Raw genomic sequence first — 22,244 nt, 5'->3', positions numbered from 1 at the left:
ATTTTGGTGATCCGTTCTTCTTCCATTCAATTAATGTGTTACTATCACATATTGCCGAGATTTACATTTTTTTTAAAGAATAATTGTTGATCCTCGGGTATATTATTCATTTGGGTATGTGAGATTACGTTTTGTATTGAACAGGGGGTAACAAAACTGATTGTGTGAGACCATAAATAATACATAGCTTATTTTACAAGAGACTCACCATTCCACTGTCATGGCCATGTAATATCGTATCCCAGACTGAGTCCTCAATCAGAGACTTCTTATCGTGGATGTCAATCAGCTGACTGACGCTGCGATGCAGGGAATTCTGAGAGTACACACGGCTCAGCTGAGTTTGACTTGGCACTCGAAGAACAGACATGTTCTGATTACTGTGGTTGAGGATATGTGATCCTGTTCCAGGTATTTTTGTATCTGCCAGCCCCTGTGGTTCATATATGAGGAGAAAACACTCTGTTTAGGCTAATAAAGTGAATATAGCGAAATAAATATTTTATTCTTTCATAAATGCCATTGAAGGAAACCTTTTGAAGTGCTTTACCTTCCATGATCGCTTTAAACCATTACCAAAGGATAAAACGTATTTGTCTTCCTGCATAAATGATTCCAATAAAAGTATGAAAGGTCGCTAATGCAGTGCCACCTCAGTGACCTCGCTGAAAGATCCATTAACATATAGGGAGTCCCTGTCATTATCAGAACTTTTATAACATAGCTTAGGAAGAATAAAGAATGGAAGGTCAGCTTCTTGTACTGGGTTTTATAACATGCAGCAGAAACATGCAATTGAATTTGTATGAAGAGAACAGATAGGGACGATTATTGGATTTGTTGGTAGGGAAGAACAATGAATAATTTGGGGAGATCTCTTGCTTTTGAAAAGTGGGGAACTGCTGGGTTTTCACCTCTCATAAAGTTCACATTGTTAAATGCGGTACCTCACTCCTAATTCATGCTAAGAGGGTTTGCTCTTGGTTTGTTGGTTGTGAGAACCGGATCTAAAAATGAGAGGACACTTTGATCCAACGAAAAGTTGTTTCATAACCCCTGGGGTCTCAGGAGTATCTTATAAGGAGGCCAACAGCCACCAAGTGCCTCATGGGGTGGGACTGTAAAGTAGCTGTAATTATTCAGTTGCAGAGCTATTCCATAGCCTTGGGCCTGAGACAAATGATCCAACCTAACTGGAAGTTTGGCTGAAAATACATGTATGAAATCTGCAACAAAAATCAGATGCACACAATGCCACTTAAATGAAAAGAAGATACAGTCAAACTCACCAAAGAGCCTCCAATTTACAGTATAGACTACATTTGAATTCACATTAATAATTCATGTTGATTCCTTCCCAGAAAGGAACTATAAATGTGAGTGCATGTATTTTATCATTGTGCTTTTTGTGAAAAAAAAAATCCTGCATAAAATAGCCACTGTCAGAGTGCTTACCAACTTCAGGTGTAATAAAAAAAAACATATTGTTTGCAGAAATATACTAACCAGTGACAGTAGTAGTTTTATCTTGTACAATGTAATCAAATTAGTTTTGTGTACTTTTTGGAAGGAGTTATATCTTAATGTATGTATTAATCTATGTCTACTAATGCCCTGCTTGTTCAGATATCGTGTTGTCTTCTAGTGAAGTGATGTCCTAGATACTGCCTAATTATTCTGTAGGTCCTAAGGCACTAGTAAAGTCTGTTTTCACAGACCTCTTAATATGTTTTTACAAATATTATACTTAGTCCCCTTAATAGGCAGGGATCTGGTTGTACATGTACAGTTTATTTTTACTACTCAATGCAATAACTCATATTATGCTAATTAAATTGCACTGCACATATTGTGTAACCTTTGCCCTTTTTCTTTGAATTAGACATTTTATTTTGGCTTTGTAGCACAGTTTTTATCCTTGCTCACAGTGAATTAATAATAGTTATTCTAATGTAGTTTTATTAATGTACTGTATATCAAATTTTAACACTCTGAACTTTAAATTCTAACTGCAATGTCAAGCATAATAAATGTTCATGAAACATGCAAGGATATTAGGAAGTGCACAAATGGCCCATGTGACAAGGCCTTAGCTATTTTTATGTTCAACATACAAATAGCTGGACATTTTCTCAACAAGGCTAATTGCTTGTTCCATTGAAATAGATTATACTATAAATGCATATGTAATATGTGTTTCAAGGTATTATGGGATATTTACACAAATGTATTTTGAAAGCAGATCACAGAGGGTGAAAATCTATGAAGCAACATTTCACACAATACACAACAAATGCATTTTCAGAATTACACATTCTTTGTGAGAAGATTATTTTTAAAAAGAGGGAAAGAATAGCCATAGAAGAGTTGCATATATCTTTAGAGAAAACAACACTTCTAAGTTTAAAACATGCACACTCTCCTAGCCATACCTCTAAATGCATTGTAAAGCTTTTAAGAGTGACACTGCTGGTGGAATCAGATGTATCCGGAACAGTATCAAACTGGAAACAAAAATTATGCTGTTAAAGATTTCTGTTTCTTTGCATGAAAGCAAAGCATTTTTCAGTGACCTAGCAAAAGTCAGCCCTGAAATTCACAGGACCTAATTATTGGGCATGATTTTATTTTTCTTATAGAAATGTAGTAGAAAAGTAGAAAAGTTGCTTGAACTCCACTGCTAAAAAGCAATTGCCTCAACTATGATAGCAGAACAGTTCACGTAACATTTCTATAGGTCCTTTGGAAAGATAAGAGCCTAATACTTTCTCACACAGAACATGTCATTTTATACACAGTAGACAAGATTATAACTGTGAGCACATTCCAGCACAAATGTTGCATACTGTACAATTAAACCGTGCCTAGTGGATGACAGGTAACCAGAAGCTTACCATCTCTCCACACTGTTGTGTTTGGTGAGGAGATGCAGAAGGAGCTGCACTGGAAATTGGATTAGAGGCATTTTCAGAGAAAGAGGTTTTCTGCTTCATGCGGAAATCCAGATTAAAGATAGTAGAAGGAAAATTGGAAAAAAAAGTATCCAATTTCATTAACATTCAAAGAGAAAAAAAGATCAAACATAGAGTATAGTATATAGAAAAATTGTACTGAAAAAGCCATGTACATTAAGAAAAGGTGAGTTCAAAACATGCGTTGTGTGCACATTTCCCTCCCACATCCCTTAAGAGCTGCTTATTTTTTTTACTCCCACAAGGTGGCACTTTTGCTAAGAGAGTAAAAATTACATTTTAGAACATCAGGGCCCTCTTCTGGGAAATAGAAGAAAAGATGTTGAAGAAAATGAGATGTCAAAAGCACTGAGTAAATACATTGCAACAGACTTTTGTGCTTCCTTCGAACCATGTAATTAAAGGCCACAAAACAGGTGTGTTGACTCTAAACTGACACAATGAAGTAAAGATTCAGATGTCCAGATTCTTAAAAAAAAGTACTAAACAGTGTCCAGTTTTTATGTACAGTTTGTTTTCTTCAGCCACAAACTAATGCAGGCAAAGCACCTGTGATAAAGAGAAGATGACTAGATTTAATGCAAATCAATTCTATTCTAAGTTGTTCCAGGCAGACTTACAGTATATTTTCAACAAGGTGCATTTTACCATGGTGCTTTATTAATTTTTCCTCTAGCTGAAAATATGTCTTTTCAAATTTTTTCGGTGCAAAGCAGCGATCTATGAAATCTACAGAAGTTGGAAGTACAACATTTCAGATCTTCAAATTCAATTACATAAAAAATTCACTGAATAGTAAAGACGATTAATATAGTTTTGTATTAAAGTATTTAAAATGGGCAATGTATAATATAATAAAGCCACACACAGGGCTTTAGGAATAACTACAGTAAAACAGCATTTCCTGAACAGCTGAGCCCGGGCTAACCCCCGTCTCGCCGGTACGCATAGGGTCTTTTCACTCTCCTGTCATTCCACGGTTCGTCCCTTCCGACATCCGTGACAGAAGCCTATCCTGACAAACAATGGGCGCAAGGCAGAATATACCCTTGATGGGATGCCAATTCATTGCTGGTCCCATAGAAACACACAACACACTCACAACAGAGACAGTTTTCCCAGATGTCAATTAACCTTCCAATATGTCTTTGGACTGTGAGAGGAAACCGAAGCAGAGGCCCACATGTACATGCAGAGAACATACTGTACTGTACAGATTCCATGCAGACAGCACTACAGAATTGAACTCAAGGCCCCAGTGCTGCGAGGCAGCAATGTTAACCACTGCCCCACCATGCTGCCCTCGTAAAATGTATTAACAGAATATTTTACATGGATTTCCTTCTGAGTAAAACAGAACATAGGTAAAAACTGGACACTGTTTCCTACATTTTTTGTGAGTGTGGAAGCAATAAGCCTGGGTTTGGCTTTTATATTTTATTTAACATTTCCTTATTTATATATATCTTCATTATAAATTGAGAATTTTGCATGTCAGGGTAAACAAAGAAAACAGCTGAACAACAACAGATGTGAAATAAATAGAAGAATAGAAGAATAGAGGCAGAGAAGATATGAATTTTCTTTGATGAACTTCTTAGCTTTGTACACTACTAAATAAGCACACATTTTACACTTCCTGGCCTTTTGCTGTAAAAAAAAAGTACTGCATCATAGATTCACATACAGCTAACTCAATGGGATATTTTCAAGCACAGTAAATTTCAAGCTCACTTCTGTCATAAGCATGTCATGCATGCCAGTAGTTTGCTACTTGGAGGCCTGCAATCCTATAGCTTTTCCAGGAATCTTTATATTACCACCTGCAGTAAAACCCAGACAAAATGCTAGATTTCTTTAATATGGAGAGTAACTGTTCCCTTTTAAGCAAGATGTCAGGAGGTACGAAATTTAATGTAATGTAAATACGTTTTAATGCAAATGTATATATGTAAATCCATACATATATGTGACTGCTAGAAGCATTAAAATTTAACTTAAAAGTGGAATCAGCTTTGATGTATAATTGTTCTCTTATTGGGTAAACTTTTTCAACAGGGCAGGTAAAGGGGCTAAGGTAAAACTATATTAGTAGCACTATTAGCAAAGAGAGAGATGGGTTAGTCTAGGCTCCAATGTGTTCTGAAAAGGAAAAGGCCAGGTCCTTAAAAGAATGCTGGGACTTACAGTACATTACTACCTACATTTGTAATAAAAATACTGTATATTGATTTTACTACATAAAACCATATACAAAGCACTTCATGTTCTCAATGTTAAAAACAATTCCTTTAGTTTCCACTTCCAATTAATCTTTCACTGTTAATTTGAAGAAGCTGAATGGGATGCCTTTGTCAGTCCTTATGGAGATTTTGAAGTTTCTTGTTCAAAATTAAAACCACTTGGTTCTTTTAGCTGGGTGAAACCCTGGTGCGGTGGTCCATGTGTCTTCTGAGTTTGTAATAATTTGCCAATTGATTTCAGTTTTCTGTTTGGATTATATTTTAAAATGTACTTTTAGCTTATTCCTATCTGCTTAACTGTTTGTCTGTTCATCCTAAATTGATCACTTATTAAGGGCTGTGTATTCAGAAATAAGGGTTAGCAAGTTGAGGAGAAGCTGCTTAAAATTCTGTATAAGATGTTGTAAACTGTAGCCACGGAGTAGGATATTTTTAGAATTCAGAACTTCGTACAAGTTTTTTAAAAGTCTATGCCAGTATTTAAACAATTAAAATATTCAAGTTGATTTGCAGTTCAGTTGGAATGATAACCAACAGACACAGGACCAGAATTTGGAGCCAGAATTTATTTTGGCCTATCAGTGTAGGACATTCTTTCTTTCCTAAATCTGGGAATATATTGTACCTGGTCATTTTTCTTCTTGCTGATTCCAGAGGTGCAATATATATTTTTTGAAAAATAGTGAGCACAATTCTACAAACGATTCCAAATCATTACTTAGTAATGGATTGTAAAATTTAAAAACTCAAGGGGAGAAGCTGGGGTTAGCAAAGTAGAGAAAAGAGTCGCATGAGAGGCTCTGCCTCACGACTGGAAAGGAATCGCTCAAGGGGGGAGAGAAAGACTGGAGGAATCACTTTAAGAGGTGCTGCCCGAGGGGTTGAGAATAAAGAGAAAGCTGCTCGAGAAGGAAACGAAGGAAACGAAAGAAGTCCCTGGGACCGAGAGAACGAGAATTAGTAAGTTAGAGTTCCCGAGAATAATGTGGCCAAGTGTCTCCTCTGGCTCGCATTTGAGAATCTCCCCAGAAAGGGTCAAGGAGACACTGCCATCCTGAGGTCGGGGAAGTGAGCTTCACTGACACCCCAAACATGGACCCCAGGTCAACACTTCCCCTCTCAACACCCGTGAGGACAAAGTGTGTGCCAATGCATAATTAAAACAAACAAGAGAAAAGAAATGAAGAGGAAGGTGAAGAGGCTATGTGTGAGCCTGACCGCATAGTGGAGAGGAAAAAAACCCTACTGTACATGCCAAGGGGAAAACCTCTGGTGGCCCCGGCGGAACAGACACCCCCACTCCGAGCATACTAGCAATAGATAATGAGTAGCTGAAATGCCTGAGAGAGTGGTGTTGATGTAAAGGTGGACTGCAGAGGAGGATGACTGGCTTGTTGTTTAAATAATTTAAATATGCAGGATACCTCGGGCAGTGGAGATGGCAGCTCCAATTCTGAAGGAACGAGGAGGGTAAACTGAGGGTTGAGACCAGCATTGGAGATTGAAACTCACAGCTGAGGAGAAAACATGTACCTGGGTACTGAAGTATCCACAAAGAAGTGGATCAGGCTAGAAAATGAGAGGCTGGGATACAAGTCATGTCACTCAATTCTGGAAAACGGAATACAGACAAACTGGTGAATTGCAGCTCTTAGAATGTGCGGCAGTCAAACACATTGCATCCATAAGAGCATCCTTGAAGGGGTAAAATGGCCTTGTCTCGGGATAAAAGCTGAGGATGTTGGAGGAGATAGGCTTCCTGGAAGGAACTCTTAGAGGTGCTGTCTCTGGATTCCACAAAGTGTAAGATGGAGTGCTGAAATAGTAAGCAATGAGGACATTAAAGAGACTGAACTGTGTGGCAGGACTGAATCCCAGAGGTAAGATCCTGTTGCACTTGGAAAACAGCGAGAAGATCGAGGTTAAAATGGAAATAAAGCTGGCCGGTGGAATGGGGGAATGGTAGAGCATGCAGCCCCGGCAGAAGAGTAGGTTGTGTGGGCAGATGGGGCTAAAGCATGTAGTAACATGTCCATTGAAGCTGGGTGGAAATTTGATTCTAGACGATAAAAGTGGAAAAGAGCTGAGATGGGCATGGGGATGTGGGATTTGGGTAACTGCGAACGGTAAGAAGCGTTGGTTGTAGCATTGGAAAAGCCAGGGAGGTGATCCTCGCTAGAGCTGAAGGAAATCCAGATGAGATTGCAAAGGAAACTTGAAATTAGGGGAAGAGGATATTCCTTTATCAGTAATGGAAGTAGTAGATTTGATATCAGAAATAAGATTGCACTGGTCCTGAGGTGTCACAGACATGGATGGCAGCAACAATAGGGTAGAGCTCTAGAAGGGCTGACGATTATACAAGGAGAGAGAGAAAACCACTGAGCATTTAATATTACTGAAAGACTGACAGAAGCATTAGCAGTGTTAGGGTTTAAATAGGAAAGAGATAATTGAATGACAGAGCAAGGGGCAGAGCACCCCCTGCTTCTCCCATAGAACTTCACCTATCGGTTTCCATTACAATTTAAGATCTATGTACTGCCAACAATTTAGAGAAACAATTCAAATGGTTAGGAGATCCTAATGTTAAAAATATATATTCACAAACATTAACCAATACAACAGTCTATGGGTTAGTGTAACCAAATACCCAATTTAAGAAAGCTGATACACAGGTATCCTTCAATTAGAAAAAAACCCAACAATGACATGTTGGAATCAATAATATGGCAGAGGGAATCTATGGCCTCCTCTGATTCATTACCATTCTTTTGTTCTTATGCAGGGGCAGCAGCAGATATATTCCAATAGCAATAGTTAAATTACCACCACGATGACTGGTTTGTATTACTCTTATTCAGTGATGTTTTAATGGCAATGAGTATCATTTTAAAATCAATTACAGAATATAACAATACTATTTATTTCTCTTTGCAGTTTACTTAACTACTAGTTCTAAAGATTCAGCAATAGATTAATTACTAAGACAAGCATTTTAATATGTATAGTAAAATGAGAACACCCACATGGTTGTTATTCACTAAATGATTTCATGATTTAGAACTACCTCATGGCAGAGATTTCTAAATGTCTTCATTGGCATTTATTAGATTACAGTGTAAAGGGTGAGGTTGCAGATTCCAAATGACTCCTAATGTGGATTAGAAAATTTAAACCCACAGGAAAAATGCGATGTTTTTTACAGAGTACAGAATTAAGTTTTGTTTTCTGAAAAAAACCCTACTGAATACTGACTTGTAATCCTGAGAGATGATTTGGAAATTTGAACTGGAATACACCAGGATGGGGTTTAGACTGGGACACTTCTCCCCTTTGTACTTATTCTGAAAATAATCCCTGAAGGCAATTGAAACTGCACCACAAGATATATTTACCATTCAATAATTTAAAAAAACATTGTGTAGATGTGAACATTTATGTGCATGCACTTTTTGTCCTAGTTTGTTGATGTTTTGTTTTGCCCCTAAGCAAACCTGTTTTATGCACTGTTACACGTTTTGGAAATCCACAAGTGAAGAGATGGAACTGAATGTAATGTGACAGTCGTAAACTTTTCTATATTCAGAATCACTTAGGTTATAACACTTGTGAAGAATGAAATAACGTCTCTGCCTAGAAAAGCAGGCCTGACTTACCATGTAGGTGTCATTGGGTGGGTAGACTGCCGTAGAAGTCCTCTTCTGAAGAGGTACTAGTGGTGGTCTCTCCCTGGCAAATGGGGGCTTGTGGAGAGCCCTCTGCAGCAGCAGGGCCAAGAAGATGGCCAGTAGAATGAGGCCAAGCATGGCCATCAAGATGATGAACCACAGCTCAGTATAGAACTTTGAATCAGAGTCCTGCATTCCTGTTTTCCCCCCAGCTGTGGGGGCCACTGGACCTTTAAAAGAGAACAATAGCTGACTCAGCCTCAGTGTAACCCTTGGATTACAGTGAACTACAGTACAAAACTCAGCAGCGGATGTTGCAGAACAACATGAGCCTCCTTCTTTTGTTTCTTACACTTAATATTACATATTTATGGAGTGGTATCCCTTGTCTGAACTCATAACCACATATTAAACTAATAAAAATAAAAAATAGTGAACATCACTGCTTCAAATGACACGAACTAATACTTGCATCTGAGATTTTGTTTCACTCACATTATGAAAGACATCGTCTCCAGAAAGTCACAGAATTCATAGCATCCATTTTCATTAGTTTGAATAACCTTTCTCTCATGTCCAAAACAGGAGTTTCATAATCCAATCACACTTCATAGACATGAATTAACATATTGTTAAATTTAGTTTTGTAAGCAGACCATTGCCAGAGCATAGCAGCAAACCTATAAAAACTAAATGCGTCCTGCATTATGTGTAGTTATATTTCCAATGCTACTTTTAATGTAATTTGGTAAATTTGATCTAATTTCAAATGTTTTTAATTTCAAGTCTGTTTTTTGTTCACTCCTATTGCTCATTCTTTAATCAAAGTAAAATCCTTATGTTGACTCTCAAAAAAGATATAACTGAACTGGTTACTGAATTATTATTTTACTTTTGCATACACTTGCTTTTTCAAAAGCTTCATTAAGCAATCACCTTGCATTTAGTCAGTCAGTGGCTTTCTCAGCATCTGCCTTCACTGATGCGGTGCTACATTCAGTGTGACATTGTACGATATCGAGTTGCTGTCTGCTTCAGTAAGTTTTGACTGCAAACATGATTTCTTTTTTTAAAAGGCTGTGTGTCTAGAATAAATACATGTTGATAAAGTTCAAATTCTGTCTTCCTTTTTTCCAGGAATGGTGAAATTATATATTGGTATTTACATGTATACATCTTTTCACTCTCATTCCAGTACTCGAATGTCTATCTACATGGTTAAACCTGGTTGGCATGCAAACAGACAAGTGGTCCATGCTAAATGGAGAAAAAACTGAAAAAAGCAGAACTTACCGACGCTGGCAAAACTTACCAATGCCTGTAGCCGTGTTGTACTTAATAATGGGAGTACTGATACTACCCACATCAGTGGTACATGTAACCTGAAACACAAAGGCTAAGAAAGAGAGAATATACCTGTTACTATAATGAATATTTAAAGTGCATTTAAAACTCTCTCACTGTGAAATGTCCTTGCTGCTGGTTGTACTTTTAACTTTAAATCATGTTTTGTACTTGGTCAAGAAGAAAAAAAAATGAGCACCTCTCCTTCACATGATTAGAGGTCCAGCAGAATTGAAGGTTAAACTTTCATGCATATTAATAGAGTGCTATTTGAAGGTTAGAGGGACAACTTCAAACCCTTATCTACTTGGCGCAATTGGAGCTACAGCAACAAATCAACAGGGTGATCAGTTTACCTCTGATCAGTCTAAGGCAACCAATTAGAAAGGGGTGTTATTTTTTTTAAAGTAAAATAACAAAGAAGAAGGCTTCTGGGCTTCAGTTCTATTGATGCCTACATTTAACTGGTTACTGCTTTATTTTCAAGCGTTAAGCAACTGGATTTGAAGGAGGTTTCTGTGCAATATCTCAAGATTAGAGACTTTACAGAATAACAGCTGAGGAATGTCATTACAGCCAAGTGAATGTCTATCATAAACACCGATAAAGGAGATTAAAAGAATTAAGACTTTAGGGGTTCCTGAACACTTCAATTTATCCTTCACCTCTGCTCCAAGTGCCGTTTGGGCCCTTTAGTCCAGAGATTGCTGGTTCAGGTATGAGCTATAATATCAAATTACAGGGAGCCACATTCCTTGAAAGAAGATGCACATTGGCCACTGAAGTTGGATAGGTTCAAAGCTGACCAAACTCTATTAATAGATAATTTAAAGGTGGGGCACATGGGGCAGTTCCCTGGGACCCCAAGTCACGAAGAGGCCACATAAGATGTAGAGCTGTTGTGTCTAACCACTGCACAATCACAGATACATTTTTCATTAAACCAGTTTCTCCAAAACAGCTGCAAAGCAATTAAATATTTTCGTTTTTAAAGATTTAGATTTGTCCATTTTTTGTGACCCAAACCCAAATTATGTGTCACCCATCCATTTTTTAAGTAGCCAGCTTTGTGTTTGTTATGTCTCCGCTTGCAATTACATATCCTGGTGTCTCACGTAGGAGTGAATAAGGAAATATGTTCAGATGGCTCTGATCCATCCATGTTTGAAACATTTGACTTTCAGTTGTGACATTTGTCACAACTCCGAATAGAGGGTACAATGCCATTTGAAGGAAAGGTGCATCCCTTACTGACAGCACCTCAGTCTTGAAAGTGCTTGGGAAGCCACTGGTGTGGCTGTGTTAATGACAGCCATGAGTTACTTGCCTGACTAATCCTATCCTACACTTGGTGGTGTTCAGTTAGTTGAATGCCATCACTTGGAAAATCCTGGTCATAGATGGGTATTGACATGACCCAAGTTCCAAACCACATCGGAATCACTCCAAAGCCTCCCAGTAAAGCATATTATAGTGACAGGACCTTAGCTTTTGGAAATTGTTTTTATAATCTCTTGTGGCAGTTATCACTGCACCTTCCCCAGTTTTATCTGGTTAATGAATAATACCTAAGTGTATTGATTGTGACGTTTCAAAAATTATTCTGAATAATGTGATTATATGCATTTGGAATTTAACACTCCTCCAATAATGAGGGCTTATATAGAAATTAACCTGACTACTAACCCCATGAATGACCAGTAGAAATGAGCTTTCATTATAAGAAATAGTGGTAATATTTTAATAAGGGAGATGTCCATTGTCTTTATACTGATGGTAGTAGTGAAAAGCAATTTTAATCTGATGTAGGCACTAACCATCAGTGATGAGTTGCTTTCCTATTTAAGTAACTACTGTATATCAATTTTTTTCTGCAAAGGAATAAGGTAGCTTTGTTTACCTCCCCACATTAGAGCTTCATTATGTGTTTGATATGTCTGTACACTGTGGTGGATTTAGAGTGCCTTGCAAAAGTATTCCTCCTGTTTCAATGTTATCCCATTTGATTGAATTCTTTTATAAAATGAAAACCTGAATGCTCAAACTGAACAATACCTACAAAATCCAAAACTAAGTATACACAGTATTACTTACATAAGTATTTACCCCCTTTGCTTTGGCAAACCTAAATTAGTTCAGATTCCCCATTTTATTTTGGGAAAAGTCTCACATTTAATTGAATGGCATCTGTGTATAATACTTTCTCAATCAACTCATTTTAGTTTAATTTTTCTTTGCAGTTTTTGCTGTTTTTGCTGATGTTTAACTTCTTTCACCCATAACAAAAATAATAATTTTGTACATTCAACCTGCAGATATTCCAGCTCTCCAGGGATTGCCCGTCATTGAACTAGGCTCTTCTTTTGTCTCTCTCATAAAGTAATAACATTCCACTGTCTTGTAGTCTGATTGTCTTCACCTCTGAATAGTAATGATGTTGAGGGAAAATGATATAATTCCCCTTTAAAATACAGTGGACAGGAAGCATATTATACTGATTTCCAGTTGGTAGGAGTTTGTGCTGGTGGTGTTTGAGCAAGCACTTGATGCCCAGAACATCATCACTGATTTGGCAGTGGAAACGATGGCCAAGGCTCTGATGCCAATCAATGAAGCATTGTGTGAGAACACCACAGTCCTCCACATTCTCATAACTTAGGTCACAGCAATGGAAATAAAAAGCTTCCTTCCTGTGTCAGTATGCAGAAAAATAAATTATTTATGCAGTGCCTAGAGATCTCAGTTTATAGAAGTAGCTACAGTAGTCAAATGCAAAACTATCATGAAATTCATGAAGCTCTGAAAAACTGAGGATTTTCTCGATTTATCCTGTTGTGCTGAGGGTCTCAAATGGAGGTGAAAACTTGGCTCAGATTCCAACCCATGTTTCAAAGAATCTGCTGGAAGGGATCTCCACTATGAATCAGTCAGATAATAGTCCTAATCCTAAGAAACTGAGGACGACCATTTGTCTACCACCTGAGAGGATTCTAGTATTGATAAGAACTAATTTAATAAAGAATAAATAATTAAATTTATTAAGAATTTAATAAAGAATAACTCTTTTCCCTTTGAAATGTGAAGCAGTTTCACAGTACCAACATTAGATTCTGCCATGATCTTAATTTTGTCCTTTTGCAAGGTTTTTCCAAGCATTTTGGACACATAATGATTGTTGATTGCACAGATAATGCACGATAAAATAAAATAAAAGTGGGCATGCACCCTGCAACACAATGAGCACAACATAAACAAGTCTGAACAGTGGGCCAAAGTCCTGTAAAGCTGGGTACATTTCCTAGATTGTTCCTCCATGTACATGTTCTCTGCCTGAAGAATTTTGTTCATTGTAGTGAAAAATGTTGCTCACAGGGAGAAAAATAGGTAAATATTTACTGGCTTTGTTACAGTGAATATTTATACATGTGGGGTTCAGAAATCAGTAGATGACTATAATAAATTTATGTATGCAAGCTGTATTTAACGGAGAACTTTCCACATCATGAGCATGGTAGTCCACCTCATAGTACACAACATTTTTGGTCTGTGAAGATCAACATCTGACCTTGGGGTGCTCAATGCTTAGTAAGAGCTTAACCCATCTGGTAAGGTTTTATATTTAATTCGGCAACACATAAACCACATAAACCATTCTCTAGGACAGATTTCATTTTTGTTCTTTCCGATCATAGCACAATGCACTCTAATTGAATATTTTCATATTATCCATAAAAACCACAATATGGTACGTCAACACCACTCTATCAAAAAATGAATCATTTAAGCTCATATTCTAAACCCAACTTGATGAATTTCTCCCCTTTAACCTTGGCTTAGTGAGGGACCTTTGTGTTTTGTGGGTTGCAATAAATGACTTCAGCAGGTGCACAACAACAGTTAGGATCGCACCTGGCCCCATAATGCTCTGTTACTCTGGGACAGAACAGTGTTTTAAAGTTGCCCTGAAACCAAAATAAATTAGTACATAAATAAGTGCTAAATGCTAACTTAATTGGCATTAATGCTTAATGATTGTTTTACTTAAAGAGCATCTGGAATATTTTTTATAATTTCATTAGAATCTACCTGTCAGTTGAAGCTATCAGACTGTACATTGTCTTCATATTATTGTTCTACTTTCCACAGCCTTCTGATTAATTAAGTAATCAGCTGTATGCTGGTCCTTTTACAGAGGAACATGTTGGATAGGTAGTCAGTGCAAATTAGGATTATACTTTAATCAGGTCACAGCTTTTAAAAAATGGATAACTGCCAATAATCAAGTAAAATGGAAAGTAAAAATTACTCCAGATGACTATTGCATTGTCAGCTTCCACACGGTAATTAAGCAGCAGTATCGATTTAGTAAATGTTTGGCACTCAGCCTACGCGTTAATTTAGTCCTGTTTCAGGGCAACTTTAAAATCATGTTCTGTTTCAAAGTGTCTTGAGATTATGGTGCCAGGTGGCAACCTTAACTACATTACATGCTGCTAATCTCAATAAATCTTGTTTGAAAAAATAAAGAACTTGAGTGTAAAATAGCACTCCTTGAGTGCACACTGAAACTCTTTCTCTGAAACACTTGCACTTCACTTGAATATCAACAGGAAGGAACTCAATCTTTTGTTCGTATGTTTGATTTATTCTTATACATAGAGCTAAGCAGAATTATTATTTTCATTTCAGCAAAGTGAACTGATTTGTTCTGGTTTGAGATTACACAGCAATGAAAGTGTGTGAATATTTCCCTTATTAAGACCTTGAGAGGCAATGCAGCTTCCAAGCCAACTTCAATCAATTCTGAATTCTGACATTAGACATGATAGTGACAAATATAAACAGTTTCTTGAAGACCTTCAGCTGCCACGTCTCTCAGAGATTGAATCTGTTGCTCTGAGTGCCCCAATTTCTCTGTCTGAATTAAAGGAAGCACTACAGACCACGAATAAGGGCATATCCTTGGTTTTAAGGCATACCCCTCTAGTTTTTTTCACCTTTAGGGATCAGCTGGGACCTTTACTACAAGCAGTAACTCAAACTCTATAGATACCTATTTTTGAAAATATTGTCCCTAATATATTATAATACTAAGAGGTATGCAAGCATTCTTAGATATAGACCTGAGATTTCCATAGCAAAACTGATTCATTATGATCAAACAGGATTTAGTAGAACCCAACTACACACAAGTAGTTTGCTGTGTCTTTTTATAGCATTCTTGCTACTATTGCTACCAAAACCTACCCGCAGCTGTAGCAGCAAACAGAATTGATTAATAATTAGTGATTTCAAATCTGGGGAGGTACACAGTTACTGGTGATATGAAATAAAATACACAAATATGTATAGTAAAAAATATATCAAGTGCACAGACTCAGAAGGGAAATTGAGAAGATTTTACTGACTTTTGTCAGAGGTTCTGGGAATATACAAAGTGCTGTGAAAGCCACTGTAGAGACGAATGCCATTCTCTGTTAGAACGTAGTCCTGGAGCTGCCCATTCAGAAAAAAGGAGTGACTCCAGTCAAGGTACACGGTTGTCAGATTGCTGATGATAATGAATGGAGCTCTGTACCTTGGTTCTGGAAACAAAGACAACGTACATACAGGTTAAGTTTGCAGTGCATTAGGAATTGCGAAACTGAAGGGGCTGTATACTCTTCTTCACCACTTAAAAGGTTTTGGCAATTTGCGGTAACACAAAATGGAATGTTTTCGTTTCATACCAATACTGTAAAAAAAGTGATAAAAGTGAAAGATATATTTTTTAAGGTTTATTTAGGGTACGAGAAGGGTACATTTACAAGTATATTTCCATTGAAACCAGAAAGGAACACTGCTGTGTCTACCTGAGGTAAGGCATGGGGTTCTGCATCAAGGAGATTAATATAAGACTGATCCTTTCCACTGCTTTTTAGTCCAGTGCTAATGGAAGGACTAGAGTGGAAATACTATGTTCTTCTGTGTCACTCTGATTTCTGGCTTATTAAGCGGTTAATTTCATTCAGAAAATATCTGTCTACCACTTATGAATGTACTATAGAAACTAAGGGTAAAGCCATCTCACAAGACACATTGGAGCATGTCCTCCTGTTTCTATGGGGGGGTGGATTGCTGGTGTCTCGAAAACAACAGCTTATGTGTCAGTAACAGTGGAACACTGAATTTATTATTGCCTAGTATTTTCAAGTATTACTTAAACAAATTTAATAAAAGCCCTATGGAGTTTTATGGACTAGATTGATAATGCAAAGGCAACATTTGGTCTTTAATGTATTTTTAAGACAAACATGAAACTGTATGTGTAGAATGTGCTTGTTTTTCTCCTGTTGAAGTATCAATGTGTTTAATGGTTTTCTTTCTAAATGAGCCCTCATTGATGTTATTGTACTCTCAGACAAAGCATAATCATTTTTTTTCAGCTCTTTCAAATTATGTTCATATTAGGACATTTTATGAATACCCTATAATCAGCAATAAAGAAATCAAGAAAAAAAACATTAAAAGTAAAATAAATAAAAAGTTTACTTTAATTAAGGGTGTAATGAAGCAGCTGAGTACTCATTTGTAATGAAATCCAGCAGGCCCTTGACCAGGATTATTAATTAATTAAAATTAATGTATTTGGAATTGATCAATCAAAATTGGAAGTATTTGCAGTAATTACAGTGAAAGCTTTCTTTTTCTCGAAAAGAGTAGGGGTGTAACCCTGGCATCCTGGCCAAATTTCCCATGACCAAATTTTCCCCATGCCTCCTAATAATCCCCCTCTATGAATTGGCTACATTACTTTGTTCTCCCCCCCTCCGATGGCAGGCGGAGCAACGTGCCGGTTGGAGTATTCTCGGTCACATTTAATGGCAACGTCAGCTCAAAGATTTGGTTCAAACCACCAAATGGAGACGGGCGTGCCGACAAGCAGACCCTGCTGATGTGGGATTAACGCTAGGATGAGAGAGTGAAAGCTTTCTTACGCTCTTTTTGAGTAGTAAAGGGTATCCACTTGGAGGCTGTGCTCCCTACAGAATTGTAGCAGATGATTCTGAGATTGTAGGTGGTGTATGGTTGTAAGTCACTTATATTGTAACTCTGCTCCTTTCCAAAGTACTTCATTTCACTCAGCGATGGGGTACAGGGAGTCAGGACTGGCTGCACTGGCTGAGGACAAGCAGTGTGGATATGAAGCTCACAGCTGGTATAAAACAAGAGAAAAAAGCTTTTTAAATCCCTACTAGATAAATCATTAGATATGGAAATAAATAAAAAAAGATCCATGTTTCATTGTACAAACAGCAAATCAACAAGCAAAACACTGAATACTTCAACTCACCAATTACAAAATTTCAGCCATGTGGGCCATTTGGGTTTGTATTTCTAGGAAATCCCAGCTCAGATCCTACCACTTTCAAGAGCCCTTTAAAACTGAACAGGTTGGGCACCATAATCATCGAATTACTCATTCCCATATGGGCTACTATCAGTCCATTGCAACTTGATTTCCTGAAGGTGTACCACTCAATTACTACTGTGTGTTGCACAAGGTTTTTAGTTATGTTTAAAAATAAATAAATAGTGCACACCTACTGCAAATTGTTTTGATTTGAAGAACATACTTTTCCTGAAAATAACTTTGAAAATTTGGTACAAAGTTATGTGTCTTTTGATGTTCCATAAAAAAACATATTTTCTAAAGTTAGTGACATAAGACAGCAAAAAAGTCTGATACATTTTAAATAATACATTTTAGCTTTTAATAAATATATTTTTAAAACATTTCATACCACAGAAGTGCCCAATCTTACATTTTTGAAAGAATATTTCAAGATGGGAGTGTTAGTAATATCTGTACCTCTCAATAATGCCGTTTGGAGAGAGGGGATCCTGCCACTCCACACTGGCAGTTCTGGATGTGACTCTGTGGATGTGGGGTGCAGGTTGATTGGAGGGGGCAGACGGCTGGGTGACTAGCTGGGTTAGTGGCCCTCTGGTGCAGCAGTGGAAGCAGGTGCAGGCCTCCACTCCCACAGAGTAGGTAGTAAAGGGCTGGAGCCCATGAATAGTTTGCTGTCTTGATGTTCCTTCGGACAGCTAAAAGAAAGAGAACATCTAAAATATCAAAATATTATTTGCTTTGTCTACTGAATTCAAAGAACAAACAATAGGGGAATAAAAACAGATACCACAAAATGCATCAATTTTCATTGTTCAGCATCCACAATATTTGGAAAACTGTTAGCAGTCTAGCACAGTTACTTTCTTGTATAAAAAAAGTCCTTTCTCAGGTATTCTTGGATTCTTACTCCAGGAAGACTTCAGAAGCAAAAATGATCTCTACACTAGGTTAACATCTTTCCCAAACTCTCAGTGATAGACTAATGTCTAAATCTTTACATTTATTTACAGATTTCACTCTTTCATTCTTCACCAGGAATTCATGTTCAAGATTTTCATAGCTTTGGACACAATACCTCACTTCCCCTACTTAGTTTTGCCTTGCCTTTCTTTTGCCCTCCTTACCCATCTCTTGGCCTTATATTCCTGCTCCCTTCCTCATTCTCTGCAGAAGACTCCACAAGCGAAGCATTGTGTTTTTTCCGTACATTTTGGTATGGAATTAATTTGTACTTGTTCCAAAACAGAAGAATATTACATTTCAAAAACAACAAACACCGCTTTAAAGCAAACCATTTTTTAATGTAAAACCCCCCCAAAAATATTTAAAGTGGATAGAAGGCTTTAAATCAAATATTTTAAATCCTGTTCCCCTAAAAATGATTTCAACTCTACAATTAAAGTTGGAACTCATGGAAAAATTAAATGAACGTTTTAGGCGTGCAAGATAAACTTGTTCTGGAAGATAAAATTGTCAGATTATTGAAGATGATTCTCTGGGACTCTATAAACATTGGCTGTACATGATCAAATAGCCACAAGTAACAAAATAATTAGTGGCAGAATGAACTCCTCTTATTTGTAACTTTTTTAAATCCGCACCAGACAGGACTGTATGCTGTTCCTTAAGGTGACCTAGTGAGGATTGGCAACCAGTTCAAATTAGGCCAGAATTGTAAACGTTGGGTTTCTTACCAAGAGGTGGGAATCCCTGTTGTTTGCAAAGACTCTGTAGAGGCTGATGATACCATTTGGCTTGGTGGGGGGGCTGATGCTGACTACAGCAGAGGTAGCCTGCACCCGGAGAAAGGTTGGGGGATGAAGTCCTTCAGGAGGTGCTGGACCTGTTCGGCCATGGCTCCAGGAGCTGGCAACTTGTCCTGCAGAATTCACTGCCCACACCTGGGGGAGAGGCAGCCATAACACACTGAGTAACATGCACCGAAAGAATGTCTTGTTATCTTATACAAAAATTAATTCAGAACTTTGCTTTTCAAATGAAAAGCACTGTAGGTAGGGTCCTAATCTGTATTTGTTGAAAAAAAAAATGTTAAGCCCCAAAGAAACATATCTTTCTAAAAAAATTACAATACAGAGTGACACATCAGTGTTGCTTTCTGATACATAACCATAATTATTCAGTGAGTGGAAAATAAGTGAATGGCTAAGTCACAACATTCAAGTAAGTTTTCTTCCCTTATTCATGCTTTCTCTTTTGCGAGCTGACAATAATGAAATCTGCAAAAAGGAACTTTACAAAATTTGATATTATACATAATTTATAATGTTAATAAAATTTAATATTTATTTTTTCAACACATTTTGATAAAGTACTGATAAATAATTAACTTTGAATGCAGAATAATGCATTATAATTTTGACATAGTACACCTACAATCACAGTAAGCAAAGGAAAATGTTTCTGTACTGAAATCCTTTAAGAGGGTTAACAGGAATTCATTTCTGATTGTCTTTATTGAAGCTGATACTACACTTTTAAATAAAAACTGACCTTCACATTGGGCCTATTCTCTGTATTTTATCAGAATGGTAACTCAAAGACAACTTTCCAAAGGGTTCACCTAACTAAAAAAGCTCTGTATGTAACAGACAAACCTCAGCATTTATTAAAACATTTCTTGAACAAATCTACATGAAAATTTAATTTTACCTTAATGAAGGAGTAAATGAACACATGGAAGGTAAGGTAATCTTATTTATCAGAAAGCATTTGTATAATTACACATGAATACCATAAAAGGTCAGCTGAGGTCAGCATTTGCATGAGTAAGTAATTTGTAGATTGTCAGAAGTAATAGACAGAACAGATGGATGTGCGTGCATATAGGGTTAAATTAGCCTCAATAATAGCCAATTACACTGTGATCAATCAGGATGATAGATCTAAATGGCAATGTAAAGAGACTCTCTAAGCCATTTGCCGTATGCACGTTCTATACTAACCCATAGTGCTAAAGCTCCAATCTCCCCATGTGTCAGCAAAACTGTGGGTCAGAGAAAGGCTAACATGTCAAGTAAAGGAAGCAAAGGTCACTGCAAAGAGCTTGGCTAAACCTGACTTGTTCACATATTTCACAATTGCTTTTTACTACTTCAACCTTTCATGATTACACATGAAAGAATTTTAAGAGTAATTAATACATTATTTTTGGTGCTATTATGTTGATTTCTGAAGTTATCAATATACAGTGTATATTGTGAAACACTAATATGTCAGGGATTAATTTTGCTGAAAAAGTGCTGCCATCAATGGTGCAGTGTTGCAACATGGAAAATGATCTCAAATAAAGTGAAAAATGTTTTGGGCACTATAGGGTAATCCCCATGTTTATTGTTCAAACTTTTATTCATATTAGAGTGAAATTGAAGAATTTTACAGGAATATCAGTAGAAAAGTTTTAGCCTTGATGCTTTATTTTAGAATGAACTAAATTGATGGTCTTTGAGCATCTTTATAATAGAAGGAGAAACTTCTTGAGTTTCCGAACACCATTCAGAGCATTCACTCAACAAAGACAATTCAATCAGGCAAACTAGGAGCTTTAATATACCCTTGAGAGGAAGCACAGTTTTACTGCAGGCTGCATGGCATGCATACTGAATAATTACAAGAAAATAAAAAAAAACAGCTTTAATTGATGGAGGTTTGTTAAAGCAATTTGGTCATAAGTGAGTCTGTACTGATCATTTTCACAAGTGGTTTCAAGTAACAGGAAAGAAGTCATCCGGCTCGTGTTCTCTTGAAAGATTTTTTTTTAATTATAGTATTAGACAACAATAAAATCTCTATCTTACAAACTCTATCATTTTCATTCGGGAAACTTGTCCTCATTGTTCATTAAATGCATTCATTGTATTGATACAGCATGCCATTAAAATAATAATTTGATTTATGAAGGGAATAACCAATCAACAAAGTGAGATGTTGGAGCCAATGCTTGGTACTTCTAAGTAACCATCAGTTTATAAGGCAATATAATTATAACCACGTAAACAGGTAATCTCTTTAATTAATTTAGAAATTAATGGGAGCAAAAACATGATTACCTTGCCTTGAAGAAATAACCTGCTAAATAGAACTGATATGCAATTCTAATATTGCGGAAGTGTTGACTTAACGGTGAGCTATAAAACCTTATGTTTCAGGGCTCCACAGGACTGGCCATCTCTATACTGATAGATTACAGTGATAATGACAAGTAATACTTTATTTTGTGACCTTTATATTCTGAGGTTAGAGTGGGGAGCCACATCTCCGAGTGGGAGCTGCAAATGAACAACAGTGTTTGATTCAAGGCTGAAATGTAAAAAGATGGAAGTAAGACTTTAACATTTGACAGATAGTCACATTATATTTAACAACACTGTTAAAGGAAATCTGGTTGTCACAAATCTTAATGGCAGGATTACTGCCAAGAAAACTTCAAGACCTCAGACTAAGATTAGAGAAATGACATCTTCCAGCTCCACAAGTATTGGGACAAGTAAGTCAAACCCGTGATTTTCTTTACAATAAAAAAAAATTGTGTTTGTGCTCATGGAATTAATATGAATGGTAAGTGCAATATAATACATGTTTATTTTTTTGGCTCTGAAAG

General features: G+C 36.9%; 1 protein-coding gene across 1 annotated transcript in view; it reads right to left on the bottom strand.

Moving 5' to 3' along the window:
- ush2a (Usher syndrome 2A (autosomal recessive, mild)) overlaps nucleotides 1-22,244 on the bottom strand; it is a 405,544-nt gene that overhangs the window by 898 nt on the left and 382,402 nt on the right. Inside the window, exons 64-71 of the mRNA XM_088939657.1 lie at nucleotides 19,321-19,527; nucleotides 18,083-18,321; nucleotides 17,208-17,425; nucleotides 15,639-15,815; nucleotides 10,199-10,282; nucleotides 8,875-9,116; nucleotides 2,895-2,987; nucleotides 209-433 (exon numbers count right to left, since the gene is read on the bottom strand). Of these exons, the coding sequence (XP_088795783.1) occupies nucleotides 209-433; nucleotides 2,895-2,987; nucleotides 8,875-9,116; nucleotides 10,199-10,282; nucleotides 15,639-15,815; nucleotides 17,208-17,425; nucleotides 18,083-18,321; nucleotides 19,321-19,527 (1,485 nt within the window). The remainder of the gene's footprint in view (nucleotides 1-208; nucleotides 434-2,894; nucleotides 2,988-8,874; nucleotides 9,117-10,198; nucleotides 10,283-15,638; nucleotides 15,816-17,207; nucleotides 17,426-18,082; nucleotides 18,322-19,320; nucleotides 19,528-22,244) is intronic.

This window comes from Atractosteus spatula, chromosome 2, assembly GCF_055471065.1.
Source record: "Atractosteus spatula isolate fAtrSpa1 chromosome 2, fAtrSpa1.hap1, whole genome shotgun sequence".
Lineage (NCBI taxonomy): Eukaryota > Metazoa > Chordata > Actinopteri > Semionotiformes > Lepisosteidae > Atractosteus > Atractosteus spatula.
This window is presented reverse-complemented; position numbering and strand designations above follow the sequence as displayed.